The sequence below is a fragment of the Barbus barbus genome (genome assembly GCF_936440315.1).
Source record: "Barbus barbus genome assembly, chromosome: 4".
Lineage (NCBI taxonomy): Eukaryota > Metazoa > Chordata > Actinopteri > Cypriniformes > Cyprinidae > Barbus > Barbus barbus.
In genome coordinates, this window is record NC_136732.1 from 6391772 (window position 1) to 6413934 (window position 22163).

The window sequence follows — 22163 nt, forward strand, 5'->3', positions numbered from 1 at the left end:
TCAGTCCATCCCACTAGATGCTCTTCCAATCAAATTGTCCCTGTAGGTGGAGCCCGGCCCATACTGTCATCTTATGAACACTGTATATACTACTCACTTGTCATTCTACGTCCTTAAAATAAGCTTCAACACGATACTAAACACTACTATCTATTCAAAAGAAAGCTATAAGGCAAAGATTAAACTTCTCAGATTACATAAAACACACCAAACTTATATAAGACATCAAACATATTAGTTGTGGATACACTTGCTCTAATAGCAATGGAAATAAATGATCGTCCTTTAGAAATCCTTTATGTAAGTTTGAGTTTTGTTGAAAAGAGGGTGAGTTGGGTTTCAGAAAGGCAGGAAGCAGATGGTCAAAAGTCATGGGATAGTCACGTCGTGTGATGGGTTGCATGTCTGAGGGCATCCGTGAATTATCCTATGGTCCATACATAGGGATCATGATCAAAAGGCTTCTCCACGGGTTGCGAGAAAGACTCTTTCAGTTCTGGATACAAAAGGTCTTTATTGTTCTGACTGAGTTAATTATTATCACCTTTCTGAGTAGAGAATCTAAGGCGCTGACAGGAAACCACTCAGAATATTGACGTCAGTGGTAGTGATAATTAATTTAGCACTCGTGATGGTTCGGAGAGGGGGAAGATTTTAGATTCTTCTTAGAATGAGTTTATTTGAAAGCTCATTGTGGGGTAGTCTCTATATATTCAGTCCTTAATGTATCACCTTAATTATATGTTGTTATCACCTTAATTATATGTTGTCTGCACTATGTTTGTACTTTCTGTACTGGAAGCTCCTAACACCAAGACAAATTCCTTGTGTGTGCAAACACACTTGGCAATAAAGCTCTTTCTGATTCTGATTCTGATATTACATTCCTACAAGATTTATTACAATGGGACTTTTTGAAGAAACAATCTTTAGCTTACAAAAAAGGCAATACAAGTACACATTTATATTTGAAGAGTTTGGTTCCAAAACGCTACAAATCCATTTTGATTCATTTGAGTAAAAATGTGTTTTCTTTAGCAAGAAAGTGGCAAGATGAAAACCACTATTTTCTGTTTCAAACTTTCACATAGCATCTTTAGGTTATAATAACATTTATAATTCAAATCCAGATTTTGATTTTCAAAGGTTTATTATAAAAAAAATATATATTTTTCCCAAAAAGGCAATAAATCCATAACACTTTTTTTTTAAATGCAATAAATCAATTGAATCAATATAAAAGTATTATTTTTCATATTGAAACTGTTGAATACACAACATAGTAAGTTGATCCACATATGAAAGCCTCTGAACTTGGTCAATACTAATCTTACTAAAAATACATTCAATCAGTCATCGCTCCCAAAATGAATTCAACGGGTCATGTTGTTAAAGCTAAAAATTAATTACAACAATAAAATAAAATTTCATCATGAACAACAATATCACAATATCACCCCAGAAATTCCAAAATTACATTTCCCTTACATTTAATTTCCAAAAGTGCATTCATCTTACATTCATTAACTAGTGCTATACGCTGTAGGCCAGGGCTATTCAATCATCACCAATCATCTTCATCCGGCCCAGGGGAAGAGTGCACACAAGCCTCAAATTGTTTTTGTTCTCATTAGTTTGTCCACAAGGTGGCAAAACTTGCCCGGGCCATTGTTTCACAGCCGAAAAAGAAAAGTAAGACGATCAACAACAATCTACCGGAGACCGCAACATCAATAGAGGGCAGCGTTGACAAGTTGACTCGTGTGAGGGGATTATGAGATATATGCAACTCTTTTGACGAGTATAATGACAGTGCTATCGATCATATCTTCTAGCAAGAAATAGCGCAGAGACTGGATGAAGTTGATTATCAAATGGAGTAGATAAGTTTGAACGCTGCCCATTCGACTTTCCACATAACTTATGCTGCTGAGCCGCTTCAGCAGACAAAAACGCACACAATTATGTTAAAATGTGCAGTTATGGCGAGTTACCTCGTAAACACGGTCTTAAATGAGTTGATCCGGAAACTGCATCAACAGATCAGCATCACATCTAGTTCAGTGCTGCTTTTATTAAATAATAACGTTCAGTATTCTCTGAAATGCCTTTGGAGACGGCTTATGGTAGAGAAATGAACATTCGATTCACGGGCAACAGCTCTGGTGGACATTCCTGCAGTCAGCAATGCCAATCGCATGCTCCCTCAAAACTTGCAACATCTGTGGCATTGTGCTGTGATAAAACTGCACATTTTAGAGTGGCCTTTTATTGTGGCCAGCCTAAGGCACACCTGTGCAATAATCATGCTGTCTAATCAGCATCTTGATATGCCACACCTGTGAGGTGAATGGATTATCTCAGCAAAGGAGAAATGCTCACTAACACAGATTTAGACAGATTTGTGAACAATATTTGAGAGAAATAGGCCTTTTGTGTACATAGAAAAAGTCTTAGATCTTTGAGTTCAGCTCATGAAAAATGGGGGCAAAAACTAAAGTGTTGCGTTTATAATTTTGTTCAGTGTATACAGGAAGTCTTGGGTTCAGTACTTTGGTGTGCTCCCAGGTTCACGACAAAATTTCTAAGAGCTCACATTAGCAATTTAGTGTGCCATGCAAACCATGATTTGTTTAAACCTAAACTGCCATTTGTTATTATGATAAAAGAGTCTCAGTACCTGTGTTTTGAGGTGTTCAGCGTCTCTGGGACATGTGCTCTCTTGGAGGTTGGGGGGGGGGGGGGGGGGGGGGGGGGTGCTGTGGCCTTCCTCTTATAGCATTAGACACATTTTACTGCTGCTGTCTTTCCTGTCAAAGCAGTTGTATTGCACCAGCAATGTGCCAAAACTACATGACATCAACAGGTTGCTGGCAATTAGACAAACTTCATTGATTCCAAACACAAGCAAACGTCACAGTACAGATGTGATGTGGTGAAATGAAGCCATTTGCACGTCTTATTAAAGAGATAGTTCTCATCATAATTTACTCACCCTCAAGTTGTTCCAACCATGTATACGTTTCTTTCGCAGGGAGATAACTTTATAATAATAACACTTTACTAGTGTTGGTAACCAAATAGTTGCTGGTAGCTGTTGGCAGTATTGAGTCAGTATTGAAAAAAAATATTCCTTTGAATCGATATTGTCTTCATGTGACAAAATAACTAAGCAGATAATCCGATTGGGTCAGTTGCCGTGGGTGGACCCCAAGTCAGGCCGTTTAAAATGGACGCAAAAGCTCTGCTTGCTTGCTCGCTGTTTGAAAACTTTGGCTTCGTCCCTGATCGCGAGGCAATCTTTATCTTAAAAGTAAAGATAAAGTTTGTGATCTTCACCTGGTATACCTTTTGAAATAGCAAATAGTGCTCTACTTAAACTGTCTTCAAATCGCAAACAATTCATTGCCTGTATGTGTGTATTTGGTTTTATTTAGCTTAGTTGTATTGTAGAGTAACAGTAGCAAATAAACTTTGATTCATTTATAAAGAAATGTTGTGTAATATTCATGTACTATTCATATAGTGATTTTAACGCTCGCTGGACGATCATTGATAAAGTATAAATTAGATGTTTTGATTAATATCAATTAATCAATATCGAATCCTTAAGATTCGATTTCATAAAGCTAAATTAAAGTAAGGCTAAATGCATTTACCCCACATTAGAGATGTAACAGTATGAAAATGTCTTATCACAATTAGTGTTAGCAAAATAATTACAGTTATCGGTATCACGGTATTGTTCAAATGTGCTGGAAAATTTCAAATAATACTGACACATTAATCGTTTTGCCATGTTTTATATTTAAAATCAACAAACAACAAATAAAATTACTTTTTGTTTGCATAAGCACTAAAACAATAACATTACCAATGATATCCAAATTTTAAATGACAGTTATCTAATAACATGTACAAAATGTTCAAATAAAACTTTACTAAAGACTTTTCATAAAACGGTAAACCTTACACTTCAGCCTTTTAATAAAGAAAAGGGTCAAAATGATTATTAGGGGATGCAGGGAATGTAAATTTGGTCTGTATTTTTTTTTTTTGGCCAGACAGAATATTTTTTCCACCATCATGTCACCAGGGGCATCATAACCCAAAGGTTGCGAGTTCGAGTCTCAGGTACGGCAGCAATTGTAGGTGGGGGGAGTGAATGGAGTGACTGTACAGCACTCTCTTCCACCTTCAATACCACAACCGAGGTGTCCCTAAGCAAGGGCACCACAGCATAAATGGCTGCCCACTGCTCTGGGTGTGTGTTCACGGTGTGTGTTCACTGCTGTGTGCACTTAGGATGGGTTAAATGCAGAGCAGAAATTCTGAGAATGGGTAACCATACATGGCCAAATGTTACGTACAGACTTGATGAAAACATTTGACCTGCTATGCTTAAAATACTTTATAGGAAATGAAACTAGTAAGTTGTTTCTGTCGTGGCGTTATGGCATAGTGTATTTGCATGCACACTCAAGAGCTTCTTTAGTTGAATTATGCAATAAGAGCAATATTAACAGGTCACATCTCATTGAAAACAAAGACTGAACATTCTCCAAATTTCTACTGTGTCCTCAAACTTTAGCTTCAGTAAACAGAAAAGTGAAATTATACATGTTTCCTCATCACACAGTCCCACACATCCCACAGCATCTACTGGTCAGATCAACCAAACACACACCATTAGCTGAGTCAGGATGCTCATACAAACAGTAAATTAATTTTAGTTTTTCTCCAGTCTCTCTCTGTCCATGTCCTGAAGCTCAGTCATGCTCACACTCTCATAAATAACCTCAGACATCACTAGTCTTGTGTAGTCAATCATTGTAACCATGTACTAGTGCTAAATATTTGTAGCGTCTGTGTAAGCTCATTGATGGTTGATTACACTTGGTTTTAAGAGACCCTTTTAGCCTTTTGACATCTGCATATAAATTACTGACCTGGCCTCACCATTTACAGTTATATGGGTGCTAAATTGCCAATGGTCTTTCCCCACTATCCAAAGACGCTAAGCAGGTCACCTCTCTGGTCTCCCTATCAAACTTTAAACACATTCCGAAAAGGAGTGAATGACCCCCCTGTGCCAGGCACCAACGGCCTGACTAGACCAGTGGTCTCCACAACTTCAAATACACATCACACACACACACACAAAGACATTTGCTTTATTTAGGCTATAATTAAGCAGTTATAAATGTATCTGGTATATGCATGTGTTGTATATTCCCCTATTATAGTAACCTAGTTACAACCCTTTACTTGTATTAGTTAGACTCTAAACGCCTATATTCAGGTGTATGAATGTACATTTAACACTCATACATCTGCTTTAACATTTATGGATTGGCCCCACTCGCTTTCATTGTAAGTGCCTCACTGTAACCCAGATTTTGGTGATAATTAACCTTATGCCACAAGTGCTGCCAACTAACTTGTATGCGATGACCTGACAATTAACCATAGTAACAGTAGGCTGCTCGAGCTCAAGCAGTTTTAACAAATATATATTAAAACAGTTTGCATTTAAAAAAAAAAGATTAAGACAGTTGATGGTTAGGTAACTACACTATAGGGATGCCAAAATACATGTTACTTTAATGAATCTCAACAGATTTGGCCCAAATTTACGGCGACAAGATCCTTTAAAAACGCGACCCTTGTGAAAATCACTAAATCATTTGCACATTGTTGGAGAAGCATGCAAATGAAGCAACTGCTAAAACCCATCAACCACAAAAAAAGATCAGCTGCATTAACTTTTGATGTACCAGCAACAACCTGAACATTTCAAAAGCTGTAAATGTTTCCAAACACCAACAAACTCTCTGAAGGCTTCATATAAATACTGAGTGATTTTTTTTTTCTCCATTCTGTCACCGATGGAGTTTTGGTTCCTTCCCGCTGTCGCCTCTGGCTTGCTTAGTTGGGGACGCTTCATTTCCAGCGATATCGCCGACCTTATTGCAAAGACACTATTTAAACTTATTGACACTTTATTTTCCTTTTTTTTTTTGATATTGTGCAGTGCTTTGACACAATTTGCATTGTAAAAAGCGCTATATAAGTAAAGGTGACTTGGCTTGACTTGATTCTGAAATAACATATGCATTTGAATCTCATTGAAATGCAAACAATCAACATTGTTGAAACAAATATTTAGGGTGAAGTTCTGCGGTGAGCTGAAATACCTTTATGCATAAGTACATTTTCATAAAAAAAAAAAAACCTTTTACAAGCAAAACTTGTAAAATGTACAAAGAAGATGGAAACATCACTCATAAAAGTACTGATAATATTTATGAAAATTTAACTGTTACAAAAGGTCAATTTGGACAAGAGACCATGGACAGTAACGCAACGAGAATCCAGTCATCTGAACTCACGGGTACTGAGATTATTTAAGAATACTTTTCATCATACAACATACAAATTTGTCAATAATGGCTTAAAGGCACAAGCATTTGCTCAGATTTTATGCTTTCCATTGATGTGTTCTGTTAAGTGTATAAATAAAGAGAATAACAGCATGTTTGTTCCTCAGGAAATGATTCAGTGAGGATCAGAAGCTCCAGATCAGCTGTAGTGTGTTTGTTTCTGCTGTGTGTTCTTCTGACTGCAGTCATAGTGCTGTGTGTCATCTTCACTCAAGAGAGACAACAGCTTGTCACAGTGCACACACGAGGAGGACACAGGAACACGCAAACGAGGATCTAACTTCATATAATAGACTCTACTGACGACATCAAGGCAGGGCGAGACAAGGCTTACAGACAGGAAACACTGGGGGTAACGAGTAGACCAGACGAAATCCAACTGAATAGACAGGACTATAAATACACAGGTAAATCATAGATAATTAGACAAACACAGCTGGACAAGAATTAACTAATGATTACATTTAACAAGGACAGGAAACAAACCAAATATGGACACAAGAGGCAGGAACACATGACACACACGACATAACTCCCCCATCCTGAAAGGCTCGTCCGGCTAATAAAGTGTTTTGATTGGTTACAACTGTGTGTGTAAACAGTGCAATGGTGGGATGATGGGAAATGTAGTCCAGGGTATAGTATAACAGTTTGTGCAGTGTGAGAGTCAATATGATGGAAGGCGACGGACCGGATTCGTGACACTAACAAACGAACAAATTAATAAATAACTTCTTCAAAATAGTTGCACTTGCATATTCTATAGTCTAGGAACGGTTTTGAATGTGATAACAATATGAGCTGCATGATTTACAGTTGATCCCAACCCATCTGATCAACAACAAGACATCTTATCCAATTTCAATTATAATCCTATCAGATATCTATTAAGCACTCCATTTTATTTAAAATAAACACCTCTCTAAGGTGATGTGTATACTGTATATACAATGGGAATAGGGACAAAAAAGGGATTATATTAAAGTAAATCCACTGTTCTTACACTCCACGCCACAATCCCACTTCATTTGTTTCTTTTGTAAGAACGGTGGGTGAAATTATTCCATACTATTTGCACTTAGTGTAAAGACACTTCATAACTTGCTCAGAGTAGACTGTAAATAATAGTTGGTTGTTTTACACGGATGGATGGATTTACTATCAATGCCATTTTTACTACGTCCAATGAGACGAAGAGCTTGACTGAGAGCAGAAGATACTGTACAGAGAGAGGAGCAGATCTGATCATCATAAACAACACACAGGAACAAGTGAGTGAAAGATACTGTGTGTGTGTGTGTTTGTTGTTTAGCTGGATGAGTGATGATGAAATATGTCTGTTGTTGTGTAACCTACTAAGGAATTTGTTGAGAACGTTTCTGGTTATGCTCATGTCTGGATTGGTCTGACTGACAGTGATGTAGAGGGCAGATGGAAATGGGTTGATGGCAGCACACTGAACTCTAGGTGAGAAATCACTGAACTGAACTGATTATCATGTAATAAATAATTCACAGAAAGCAGCACTGAACATCTAATGCTGATCTGTTGATGCAGGTTCTGGTGTCCTGGAGACCCTAGCTACTCTGTCTATGAAAACTGCGCTCGAAGCTATACCTATACCATTTTTCATGTTACAATGCTTTTAAATGGATCTGTGAGACGAGCAGAGGTAGGTAGAGTAGCCAAAAACTGTACTCAAGTAAAAGTAAAAGTACTTGTAGAAATATTTACTCAAGTAAAAGTAATCGTCTGAATAGTTACTTGAGTAAGAGTTAAAAAAAAAAAAACTACTCAAGTAGTTAGTTACTAGTTACTTTGGATCATATACTGAATATAGTCTATTTTTATTTATATATATATAGATATTTAGATACAATTTACACACATATACATACACACTGACGTTCAAAATATGTATTTTTTTTATGTAATTTATTTCAGCGATGCAAATCTTAATTTTTTATTAGCCTTTACGGCAGTCTTCAGTGTCACATAATCCTTCAGAAATCATTCCAATATGTCGATTTATTATCAATACTGTTCTTTTAATAACCTTCTATTCATAAAAAAAAATCCTTAACAAAAATGTCACATGTTCAAAAAAAAACAGCAAATCCCTGTTGAAAAAACCAGCATATGCTGGTATAGGTATGTTTTGAAGCATGGGATGCTGGTTTGGGCTGGTTTAATGGTCCGACCAGTTTAAGACCAGCATAAACCAGCATCCCAGCTTCAAAACATGCCTGACTAGCATATGCTATTTTTTTTCAACAACACTGATAATAAATCAATATATTAGAATGATTGCTGAAGGATCATATGACTCTGAAAACTGGAGTAACAGCTGATAAAGATTCAGATTTGCATCACTGAATTAAATTATATTTTAAAGTATATTAATTGTTATTTATTAATTATTAATTATGTATTATTTATATATGTATATAACCTCTGACACGGAGAAGAAAGAAATCTCCTCACAAGACCGCTACAGAACATCTGAACATAACGAAATAAATGCATATGATGTAAACAAATGTGGCCTTTATTTCTGCAAGCGTAAATATTGTGAAAATATCAATATTAATTGTGTCTAAGCAAACCCACACAGCAAAAGGAGTCCGCGGCGGATCGGCCGCGGAGGTACCGCGGCTTCCGAAACGGACCCGCGAAACGGACCCGTATCGGCGTCCACTTGCGCGCAGTGACGGATCCGCAACGTAGGCGGATCGCGGATCCGCCGTGGCTCCGCGCTGCATCCACGATTAAAACCTTACCTCCGCGGCGGGTCCGTTTGGGACCAGCAAATTAATGCATGTATCCGCCGCGGACCCGCAACGGATTCATAAAAACCCTGGCTCATCTGGCCCGGATCCGTTTGGGACCCGTTTATCTAATTTTCAAAATCCCTTTTGTTCTTGCTTTAGGATAAAACTAAAACCATCACTAGGCCTAGGCTACTACAGCAATATAGGCCTAAGATTAAATCTGCATTGCCTTGTATTTTTAACCTAACAATATTGAAAATAGGCCTAACAGAAAAGGTTCAAGTCAAGACATCAGTTTACTGTACAAAAGTAATCTCTACTCAATGGAAATATTAAATTGATATTTAAATTTATGGACAGTTATAGGTTATAGCCTATTCTGTTTTTGTTAAGTAGCCTATGTTGGCGAGGCTACTCTACATTCATTTTGTGGTCAAAACCTAATTTAGTGCTTTATAGGCCTAGGTCGGTGCAAACTAAATATTTTATCTATTAGGCTACAACTTCAATGAAATGCTGCACTATACACAGCTAAAATATCAGAAAATTAATAACTGGTGAACGACAAGAATTTCAATAAAAAGTTTTATTGCTTATTTCTCCAATTACTCCATTTGTGTGGATGGAGGCGGGACACGTCTCCTCGTTGCCCGATCCGTCGCCAGGTTGAACCACCTGATTGCGTGCTTGGTGACCTCTGCGTCCGTGGCTGACTGTGTCACCGCGTTTTTCCTCACAGCACCTGTAATCAAACAGACAGATATGTTTATGATTATGGTATGTAGCATCCAAAGCCAAGTATGCTTACACAATACAATATATGTGATAGGCATTAAGGAGATTATGAAACATGACTTACAAAGTTATAAACAGGATTGTGGTGGTTAAAATAAGAGGTGGGTAAACTATGAATTTGTGATCAGGGTAAGGTGTGCTGCGCCTTTCGCTATCGGATGTTTAAAAAAGACATCCAAAATGTTCAAATAATATCAGTGGTATTAAATGGTTCCTTGATCAGTGCACATATTGTATGTGGATAAATCAGTGTGGTTTTGTAATGTTTTAAGTTTGTTAGGGTCCTACATACATTCTATTTGGAGGTAAACTCTTAACATTACATCAGATAAACTCTTTAACAGGTGGATAAACTCTATTTCTGACATTTGAGCGGTGGGTAAACTCCATTTACTTGGGTTTAGTCTCCACTACAGCCCTGGTTAACATTACATTAAGTCATTTAGCAGATGCTTTTATCCAAAGCGACTTAACATTCAAGCTACATGTTGTAGCAGAGACCTTAGTGTTAGGTTAACCATTCCAAAAGCAACACTAAATTAAAGTACTACTCACATGGTAATTTACAATCCACACAAAACTTAATTCCATCAGTGTGTATTATTTACACACACATTATTTAAGTACACAGTGTGTGCACTTGGTTGGCCATTTGTAGTTGATTAACAGGAAAGTGGGTCCAGCTGAATTGAAATGGTGATTTGTTGGATTGGTATAAAAAAGGTTATTATAACGCGGCAGAGGTCGCGGCAGTCGTCGTGTGAAGCCCTCTTAGTGTGAAGACCGAAGAGTCTAAAGACCATCAACTCTACCGTGCGACTCCACCAAGGGATAGTAGTATCGCTTTTTATTTTAGTTTTTCCATTTATTTGTTTATTATTGAAATGTTATATGCATGTGTCAATTTTATTTAATTTCTTTATTTTCTTAAATATGTGGGTATATAGTATTTATAGAGTTGTAACTTTTAGTTTTAGTTACTTTTTCTTATTTGTAAGTCGCTTTGGACAAAAGCGTCTGCTAAATGACAAAAGTAAAGTTAAGTAAGTATTATTTATTTATTAAGACAAATGTACACGAGCGAAGCTATCGCAACCAGCAGGCAGCCAATACGTTTGCGTGCGTTTACTTTGATAACATGATGGGCCTGTTACCCACACCTGGGGTGCGTTTCTCTTGACATGACAATCCACTGTGATTCCAATCCCCAAACTTCGACCATACGCTCAAGTGCATGTACGCCACTGTTTCACCTAAGATTGTGCCGGAAGTTGGCATCTCCACTTTCTCGAAGCGCACCCAACGCCGTTTACAGTGCCAGCAACAAACTGAAGGAATCAAAAGGAGGGAGTCTCACAGCAGAGGGGATCCCACAGCAATTTCAAAGATTTACTGCATGTCAGAAAGGTAGGCTTTTTATTATTATCATTATTGCACTGCCTGATAGTGAACAGGAATATTTTTAGTAGCCTATTTTCCCTACTAAATAAGTGACCTTGTCAGGTTTTCACTGACGCGCTAACTATTGCATTATGTTAAACATAACATCAGGCATATAGGCCTACCTGATTGAAAATTTGTGTATGCAAAGTAGCCATCAGCTGCTCAGGGAGTCATGGTCATACTATGTTTGATTTTGAGTAAAAAAAAAAAAAAAAAAAGACATCAAACGTCAAAAAAGTCTATGGTATAGTAGCCAGTCTAAAAAAGGCTACACGGTCATATTGGTATGATGGTTGCTACGATTTTTAAGGCTGCCCCAACATTTACAAACTATTGACTTTGAACGCATTTAATATTACTTTGAATTCTATACTTACTGAAAAGCAAGGTCTTCGTTGCCATCCTACTGAAGGGCTTTTTGTTATTAACACCCTTCCAGTTTATCTGATGAGACACCTCATCTGTGAAGAGCCTGCCCAGGATGTTCCAGGTCACCCTCTTCACATCCTGGCCTCCAATGGTGGCTAAAGAAGAAATCTAAAAGGCAAAGAAATATTTTTTACATAGACAGCAAGGTAAACATTTCTAAGCTTAAGTTGCATTTAAAGGTGAATTCAAAATGTTTTTGTTCCAGTTAAAAGCATCCAGAAATGCAGAAAAAGATAGAAAACTTCTATGTTTCTTCTTTTTCTGTAAAGAAAAAAAATCCTGTTCTCTTGGATTTTTTTTTTTCTTCTAAACATTGTACTTGGCTCACACCCTCATGGACCTGTGCCACCTTTACACACTTTCTCAAACCAGGGAGATTGTTGCTCACTGACAGAATCTTTCCACTGGGAAAAGGCATTTCAGGACAGGCCTGTTCAGGGCTGCTTCAATAGAATATTTGCAATAATCATGGACAATCAATAAACCTAATGGCACCATTCATATTAAGTAAGAAAACTCACCACTCTCTGTCGAGCTGGGCCATTTGAAGGTTCCTTTAAAAACACTTCAAATGCCTCCACTGCATCCAATTGTTCCAGGGGAAAATGGATATTGTTGGGCATCTCAACATCTGGCCCTGGGGTGCTGTTCAGCCTGCTGCTGAGGTAGTTCACCCTTGCCACAAGCTGGTCTTGTTGCTGTTTAATGGTTTCCAGCAGGCTAATGATGTGGACCTCAGCCGCTGTTGACAAACATGAAATATAGCTTAAATGTAGTGTATAAAATATATCACGTTTCAATGTTCAGGGTTCCCACTCTAAGTCAAATTCCCTGACTTTTCCCTGACTTTCACTGACTAAAAAGTGGAATTTCCATGACCTATAATGAACGGAAAAACAGTCTGATCTTGTGCGGAGCAATTTATTTTGCTTTTTACCGTCAAATGCTCTTTGATATTTTTTATATTTTTTATTTTTAAACTCCATCTTTTACGAGGTTATTTTGTAGCCAAAGCTCCTAAAAATTACAATTTTCTGGCATATTTGCCTTAGTTAACTGGTACAGCCTGATGACTGCATTTGACTTAGTGATTGCCAGTTGACGAGTGGGAAGGGAATAAAATGGAGCTGAAAAAAATAGCCCAGGGCTCAACGCTAAGGATTTTTTCAGTGGTTAAAATTATTACTTGCCCTGTTAATATTTTCACTAGCCTTGCCACAAAAAAAGTAAAAACCAATAAAAAATAAAAGTTGCTTTTATCAATTTTGATTTTTGTATTCTAATAAATAAACTTGACACCAATATTTTAGATACCGATAAAATTTTACAATTCTCAATTTCAATGTTAATACCACAGCAAAAAAAAAAAAAACAATAGCCTAACTAATATAAAGTTCAAACATCATTACAGATAAGTGACAGCCAGTAAATAAGAACAAATTGCAAGTAATAGCAAAATTAAATGTATAGCACAAAGATAGAAATGAAATTTTGCTTAAGTTTTTATGTTTGTAGGTGTTCAGGTACAGAAATTGTATAATTGCTTATAAAATAACATTTGCATATTCTTCACTCTGCGTTGCACCTTGATTTTTCATTGCCATTTGAAATTAGTTGCAAGGTAACCACTGCATTTTAATCATAATCCAAAAAAACAAAAAAAACACGTGCAATGCTTGATTGAGACGCAATTTCTCTTATGGAACAGTGATACAGCGTTTCATTGGTTGCCGCTGCGCATGTTAACACTCATTTAAATGCATTATACAGAGGCAAGATGAAAAGAAAACGCCATGTAAACTTATCTGAAAATAACCATCTAAAATTCAATATTTAGGATTCCTATATTTCACGCATTATGAATCTTGTTCTGCCTGTTATGGTATTTTCCCCTCTTAGCGTCCGTCCTTAGCAACTCTGGCCTCTGTTAATGGCCGTTTACAGACTAATTATAATAATGTAATTTTTCCACACAAATGGCATTTGGGAAAATTGCAGTGCAGTTTGTGTGTACGCCGGGCAAAAGATGCTTTAAAATGAAACAAAAACTGGCCAGTCAAATGGGTGCATGTACTCCATTGTAAAAATTAAATATAGAATAATCATTGTTAAAGCTACAAAGTTACTTGCCAAGACGGATTTTTAAAAAATATTTTTGTATTTATTTGCCCATTCAGGCGCAAGAAAGACGCTGAGAGAAACTCAATTCAGGGCTTGCGCGTGTCAGAGTCGTGGCTGTCTGTACACGCTGTTTATGCAGAACACAGCACGTGAGTACTGAATGGAGTTGACGAACAAAAATCCCTGATATTCCATGACTTGGACAAAAAATAAATAAAATTCCCTGACTTTCAATGTCTGGAATAGACCTTTTAAAATTCCATGATATTCCAGAATTTCCATGACCCGTGGGAACCCTGAGTGTTTATCCTCATTACTCATAATACTGACATTAGTTACTGACAAAGTTTTGTTGTGGCACAGAATGACCCTCCAGTATTTGTCAGTTATTGCTCACCAGAGCAGGGAATGGTATCGGTCATCCTTCCCCCTCGCCATGTTGGTCTGTAGGTCAGGCTTGAACAAGGCTCCTCTGTTCGCCGCATGTTGAGCACTGGTGCGGGGGGGTGGAGGGAGTTGTGGAGGGCCTGCCGTTCCTGGCCCATAGTGAGGTGGGCGGTGTGCGAGAGGGTGAATTTTTTTTATGAAATGGTAGTCATCTGTTAACCATGACTGATAATACACATAGGGCCTTTCTATTCACTAATATTTCAGAAATCAGTCCCTACCTTGAGTAACTCTCCGCATGTTAAATGCGGGTGCAGGGAGTTGAGGTGGTGAAGGGTGTTGATGTCCTCCCCCATGGTCAGGTGCTAAGGGAGAGAAATTGGTATTAAATGGTTGTGATCTGTTAACCATGGTAGGCTGTGAGCTACAGGGCCAAACAATGGCAAACAAAAAAATCTCTGGTCATACTGAACATTAATTTGTATGTTTCAACATTTTGGTACACTACCTATGTCAAGCCCATGAATGGATTGACATTGAAAATCTGAGATGGTAATGCAGATGCAATCTATTGATTTGAAACAGTGACCCTTGCTGTGTTAATATCGATGGGGCCACTGTATTCAATATTATTTCTGAGATCAGTCTTTACCTAGACAGTTTTCTCCAGATTGAGGAGTAGTTACTCTGCTGCCTGGCACTCGGCGAGATGGTGGAGCTGGAGGAATGGATACAAGGAGAGGGGAATATCTTTAGCACTAAGAATGTTAACCATATCTCCAAAATAATATTATGATTTGTTATTTTGATGTTAATAGATTATTTCTTACTCTGCCAGTGCAACTGGCTTGAGCTTGAGGCTTCAACTGATACACCAGGCAAGTTGAAAGGTCGTGACGACCTCAGAGATGCAAAGTCACCATTTTCTGGCTCTTCTTCACTCTCATCAGAGTCCCCGAAACGATGGCTGTTAAGTAACCATATCATTATGGTTATTGCAATTCCAAAATTGCCAAATATACATATAGTGCAAGCATCTCTGGTCTGTTTTTGAATGCTACGGGAAATAACCTTCATATTACTGTAGAAACATGACAAAAACAAGATAGAACACACTTACACTGGCTTCCTGACTCTTTTCTCTGGCAGCTCACCCTCCTGCTCGGCATCCGACTGTAGCTCAGAGGTGTTGCAGCCGGTCTGATATTGATTCATAATCCTAACGGCGTCTTTGTAGTTGTCTATAAAAAAATAACGAGTTTCATTGCACAATTTCATGTGCATTTTCAGAACATAGAATGAATAGGTTATTCCAAGCACAAAGAGAAGCAACCATGAAATTATTTTTTAAACAAGAATTTTATGAATTGGCATACCACAAGTTCTGACGACCTTTACGTCATATCTTGGCCAGTTTGGCTCATGCTTCTCCTCGTTAGCAGCTGCCCTTTTCACACGTTCAGTGCTCTTAAAGTTGGGCCAGTACACCATCCCATCATCATACCAGTCAATTGGCACAACAGCAATGTCCTCGCTTTCTTGAAATTCAATTAGATGAAAAGGCATCCTTAATGTAGAAAGAAAGAAAAGGGGTATTTATTCCAAATCAAAAAAGGAATAACATGGACTAAAGCATGCACAAGTGTACAGTGTATACAAATAAGCAAGTAAGATGGGCTGAAAGTTAACCTGAATGGTGCCCCAAGGTGGGAGTATAAGGAAGTATAAGGAAGGAAAAATTACATTCATAATAGTCAGGTAGAACTTCAGCTCAACCGTAAAGTAGGGCATTTTGAGGGATAATATGTCATCTCATATTTTGAAAACATTAAATTATGGGTGTAGTGTATGGAAAAATACCAACTTTTGTGAAATACTTACAGAAAATTTTCATCCAGAGTAATAGAAGTCATAGTCAGAAGTCAACTATATGATATAACTATATAACTGATTTTTTTTATTTATTTTTTTAGTGGAGGAGGGGTATGGCCACAAAACCATCCCTGTACGGCAAGGCTACACATTTCTGTCGCAGCGCTGACACCTCAACCGACTTCAGCTCGTCAGATGCATCATTTACAACAAATATGTTCATTCTGTCAGAGTTGAAGGGGTAGGTATAGAATGGAGACTGCCGGGAAAATTCAGTGTAAATAGCGTACACACCATTATCATTTTGGACAATGTTTTTGATAAGGCAGACTTTATCCCCCACCAGAAACATGTTGTCCCCTGTTGTTAATTTGATGGTCCACCTTTCACATCGCATTTCCCCATATTGCGCATTAACTCCCATGCCAACAACAATTGGGCCCACAAAATGCTCCCTTTTCAGTGTAATGTCTGCATCAGCAACCAATTTGGTAGCTGTAACTTCCGAAAGGCGGCGAATGAGCTGAGCTAGAGGGAACTCAGGTTTTCTAATGAGTTTTTTTATTTTCCCAAGGTGGTTCTCATATGGGAACGCTGAAAAAGAGTCCAGACAGCCATGCCTCTTCACCTCGTCTGCCAGGTGGACCAGACAGTGGACATTGTACACAATCTGGTCTGTCCCATACAGCTCACCAAAATGGTTTACAAAAGATTTTAGCATTTGTCCAGCATAGTCAGCAAGGTTGAGATGTTCAGGGCTTACCAACATGGATATAGCAGTTGACAGGAGCATGAAATTGTAGTACATGTTCCGGTCCAGGAATCCTGCCAGCACCACAGGGCCAGTGTACAGTAAAAACTGTCGGAATTCAGTCGCCTTCCAACGGTCCAACTCCCTAAGCGACCGTGGTTTCCGGGCAAACTCAATTGGCACGTAGGGCCTCATTGACTGGAGTTTGCCTGACATCCTGTCTACTATTAATGCCGGCAGTCTTACTGTTAACGGACCCCGGAGCCAGGTCTGGAGCAGTTTCCTTACAACGCCCAAACACACTAGATGCATATAATCCAAGGGAAACTGCGATACCATGCCAACCTTGACATTTTCAAATGGATGTGGCCCCTCGTGGTGGTGTAGTTCATCAACCATCAGGTTGAATGAGATGTCAGTTCTCTGGGGGCGCTCTGGTCCAGGGAACGTCATACGCCGGTTCTGGTATTGCCCTGGGTGTAGGCACTTATCACACCCATGGTAAGCATTATGGGCCTTTGTTTTTTTCACAAAGGCCCGTGCAGGGGCATCACAGACTACCGTGTGAAGCTCAATTTTAAGGTTCTTATCTCCAAAGCAAAACCCAGCCTCTAGCTCCTGTAGTTCATTGACAAAATCAGATAGGAACTCTGTGGCCGAACTAGGTTTTTTTGGTCCACAGTACGCCCCAATGACCACAGGTTCCTTCATGGGGATGGTAACCAGTAAGCCAAGGATGGGCCACAGCTGTACAGTGGAACTTCTAAATAAAGGTAGACCATCTATATTAATCTGCAGCCCCAATGTCATGCCCTCTGCCAGTGTTTTGGCATATTTGCTTATAGTGGCCTTCAAGGAGGAAAGGATGCCAAAGTGATGGTAGTTCCCCCCAGCCTTCTCCTGAATAGCATAATGCGTTTTCGTCTTGAGAAGTGTCCTACCATCCTTTGGCAGATTGGGATGGGTTACATGGAGTATACTCAACAGTGCAGTCAGGGCAACGATGGAAATGCCAAAACTAACTGCCCAGTTGGCAATGTTATCGGAAAGTGATGTTAGGTCATCATCATTTTCAGAATCTGAACCTGATGTCCTATCTCCATCACACCAATCACAATACACATCATCAAAATCTGCCTCCAATTCCATGTCCTCTTCAGTAACAACTTGCACCTCTGGCATTGCATGTGCAGCCGAAGAGGGTGAGACAGTGTTCTCAGAAAGAACTCCGTCATCTGTCTCTATTCTTGTCATGTCCATATCAGTCATGTCTGTCCTAATTTGATGAAGCCTTTTTTGAACGTCTACACGTGTCCTTCGTCTTAAGGTCGATAAGGAGACAGGCCCAGTCTTTCTATTCATCTTTGTTCTAAGAGACATTTCAGGAAGACAGGTTGAAATCAGATGAGTAAAATTGATCATTGTTTCTAATGTTGTATTTAAATAAATACATTGTTGAATGGTGGCGTGCCTGTTTCATTGCTTCAAACTAGACAAGAACAGAGAAATAGAGCAACATTGAAAATGTGGGATGCACTTCTTGATTCGGCCCCATGAATAGGTCTAGATTTACACTGAAAATTAATGTTTAAAAAAAACTCAATCCAGGTGGGACATGTTTTCTGCTTGGCCTTGACATTTCCTTTGTTTGAAAATAATTATATTAAGTTTGTATTCATTTAACAATAAAAAATAGAAAAAAAGTTTGGTATTAATTTCATAGGAAGACCTAATATTTGTTTGATGTATAATAGGCCTTGTGATTTGAAACATTGGATTTGGAACAATATTATGCCATGAGAAACTAGTATTATTTTGACCTTTAATTCAAACCTGTCAGATATCCTACAATAGCACGGGCACGCGCCTGCCAGTTTACACCAGGTGTGTCTGACTCGTCTGTAAAACTGAATCTGCGGGCTCTTCGATAGCCCCCTGGTGGGTGGCTACAGTACAGGTCATAAACCCCGCCCTCTCCATGTAAACGAATGGGACTGGAGTCACAACAAAAAAATTAATTAACTAATACAATTTTCCGAAATATGGTTTTGGTCATTTAAGGTAGTTGTTATCACGCTGATATATGTTCAATTGTTAGTTTTTGTGGTAAGTTTGATTTTAGCTAGTAATTTGATGCTATAAAAACAGGGTGTGCCGTTATGGTTGATTGGGTCTGCGGGAGTTTGGTTCCGCGGCTCCACCTCACGACTCTACTGCGCAGACTCGGGCTCCAAACAAATCTCTACTGCGCAGACTCGGGCTGAAAATGACGTAATTTCCTCACAATGGCAGCGGGCATACTGAGATGTATTCGCTTCACTTTTCTATAATGAAAGGAAGCGGAGACGCGTCGTCCATCTTTTTTACAGTCTATGGTTTACACACACGCGCGCAGACTCTATGACTGACACCTCTTATCAGCTAAATGAGTTTTTTACACTTTGTAAATTCTGTAAATAGTTGCTTTAGTTTTTCAGTAACTGTATATCCATTATAATTAGCAGTTTAATGCAGATTTAGAATGAAAAACTACTCGTTACAATTACAAATGTTCTGAAATAAAGGACTTTTTGAAAGGACGCCTAGACTTTTCTTGACATAAAAGCTTACAGAAGCTACATTTTTGAGAGAATCATCCTCAAATTTTAATGAAAACATGACATTCTGTTTTATATTTAGGTTATTTTCAGGCCCTTAACATGAAAGTATCATTTTTTTCCCTAAGTGAAAAAAAAAAAAACGCGAGTCACTTACATGTATTTTTTACCTTTTTTTACTCTGTTCCTATAAGTTACCACTTTGAGTTATTACTCTTGGGTAACAACATTTCAAGTGTCTAGTTTAAAATAAGACCAGATCGATTTATGAATATAGACCTATAGGGTTTAAGACATTTTTATTAAAGTATGTCGTTTTCGGAAAATACTCAACAATAGGGCGCAGATTAAGGGGTTAAAACCGCTTTCCTGGTTAGCGATCAAAACCAACATGAAACACGTAATATTCTCTCAGCGTTTTGTTTTCTTGTTGAACTGAGTGTACAGTGAGCGGTGATCGTTAAATCACCTACGGACCGTCTATTTGCTGATGGTTTCAAGGTAAGGTTAATAGTCAGTAGCTAACATTAGCAGATAAGCCCGTTCAAACAGGCGCCAATACCCATTAGTTGTCTTAACGGACTCAAACGGTGATTAAAATGCCGAAGCTTAATTTTCATTGTAAAGACGATGGCAGACACTACACATGAGACCAAAATTGCCAAAATGCAAACTTAATGCACAGCTAGCTAGAAGCTAGCGCTAAACCATTATCCACGAGTGAACATGCTAAAGTTGTCCTAATATCAAACAACATCATTACAGTCATTAATATACATGATGATATCGATACATCAATAAACTTACTCAAGAGCGTTCAGCGCAACCGTGTCCCAGCAAAGAAAGTCTCCACTGATATGGCTCTCGTCTCGTGCTCTGTGGATCAACCGTTACAGTAAAGGCGCGTCCGCGTCTGCAGATCCGACATGGGTCCGCTCAGGATCCGCAGAATGACCGTAGAATTTACGGCGCCGCCCGGAGGCGGAGCTGATCCTCTGGGCGGCGCCAAAACGAATGTGACAGTCACGCGGGTTTGGCGACTTGAGGGCGGATCCGCATAGGAATCTCCTGCTGTGTGGGAAGGCATTCCTCCTGGAACTAACGCAGGTTTGGCGGGTGTTCATTTCATACTCTGTGACAGCTTATTTAATGAATTAATTCTGGATTGTATTTAGTGTATAAGGTGCATTTATAACTAACTGGTAATGTCATAGTGGTATCGTGTAGTCAGTGCAATCGAGTCTATACCTGTGGAACGGAACCGACTGTTCATCTAATAAAGATCTTCATAGCTAGCAAACAAGCCTTTTCAGATTTGCTTTCACCTGACTGTAGATCCAAAGCCACGTCTTCATCGCTCTTGATGTTCAGAAACTATCTGTTATCTGAGTGAGAACCGCTTCAGAGACTCAGCGCGTGCGGCAGGGAACTGAACGAATCATTCAAACTGATTCACGAACCGATTCACTGGTTTGCCAACTGGTTTGTTCGAGCCTTTGAACAGAATTGACTCAAAAGAATGAATCATTTTCATTGCCAAGAGAAAAGTAGTCGGCGCGTTTGGAATAAACTGAAGCATTTTTTACTTTATTGCAATAAGATAAAGTAAGGAGAGGAGCGTCGCCCACAGTAACTAAGTAAAAGTACCCATTTTTAAATATACTCTAAAAGTATTAGTTACCCAAAAAATGTACTCAAGGAAATGTAACTCGTTACTACCCACCTCTGCCCAAGTGTTAGGCACTGTTGGTGACAATTAAACTGATTGGATGTAGTAAAGTGACAGTTGGAGGGGAGTGATTAGGGATGTCAGGCTCATGCCCAAGCTGTAAAACTGACGTTATCAGAGAGGGCCCATCATTTTAGAGGGGAGGAGCATTCTCAGATTTGGATTCAAGATTACAAAGGCAAACACATTTTTTTTTTGGAGTGACTTACAAGGATTAATTGTTCACCACAAAAACAGCAATATCTGCTAACCAAAATAAATATAGTCCATTTTGATTTCATGCAGACTTTAAGAGCCGATTTATAGTCAACGCAAGTATGCTGTGAAAGCAAGATCATGCGTGCACTTTCAGTGCAGCCTTAACATGCATCGCTTTCATTGACTCCCATGTTATTACATGCATCATTGTGTCATGTCACAGCGGACAATACACATTGCTACCCAAGTACGCATCATGTTGTTGTTACATAGTGTTACTGTTCAGGGGACAGGCTTTACAAAGGTAGACTTTCAAACAAGACTGTATGTAGCCAGTTTGCAGCCACCGTTTGCGGCCAATGTGTGTACATACTACACTATCATCCTAAAACAACACTACCAAAAAACAAAGGGCTGACAGGAAACATTATAGTCAAGTATGAATGGATACATACTATATGCCAATACTTACCACTGAGAACAAGGCAGCCAGCGTACCTTTACTTCAGCCTTATCCTGCAAAAACACACACACACACACACACTTAATTATATTTGAGTAGTTACTGTTACCATTTCACAAAACCATACTGACAGTAATGACATTCATGCTTGGCTATATGCACTG

At 38.7% G+C, this 22163-nt stretch overlaps 1 protein-coding gene across 1 annotated transcript; it reads right to left on the bottom strand.

Annotated features, from left to right (window-relative positions):
- Positions 1-9788: 9788 nt before the first annotated feature.
- LOC306867114 (uncharacterized protein) lies at positions 9789-17397 on the bottom strand. Its single transcript, XM_079412641.1, has 10 exons — positions 16271-17397; positions 15766-15956; positions 15510-15630; positions 15220-15356; positions 15042-15107; positions 14671-14754; positions 14400-14538; positions 12403-12623; positions 11830-11989; positions 9789-9956 (listed from the first exon to the last, which is right to left on the bottom strand). The coding sequence occupies exons 1-8, from the start codon at positions 16300-16302 to the stop codon at positions 12617-12619; spliced, it is 777 nt and encodes a 258-aa protein (XP_079268767.1). The 5' UTR covers positions 16303-17397; the 3' UTR covers positions 9789-9956; positions 11830-11989; positions 12403-12616.
- Positions 17398-22163: the final 4766 nt, after the last annotated feature.

Excerpts from the sequence above, each read along its gene's own strand:
- LOC306867114 (XM_079412641.1), bottom strand. The coding sequence starts at position 16,302 with ATGACTTCTATTACTCTGGATGAAAATTTTCT. Across the intron at positions 15,108-15,219 it reads AAGCCAGTTGCACTGGCAGA|CTCCACCATCTCGCCGAGTG; the intron begins GTAAGAAATAAT and ends CCATTCCTCCAG. Across the intron at positions 14,755-15,041 it reads ATCTGGAGAAAACTGTCTAG|CACCTGACCATGGGGGAGGA; the intron begins GTAAAGACTGAT and ends TCTCTCCCTTAG.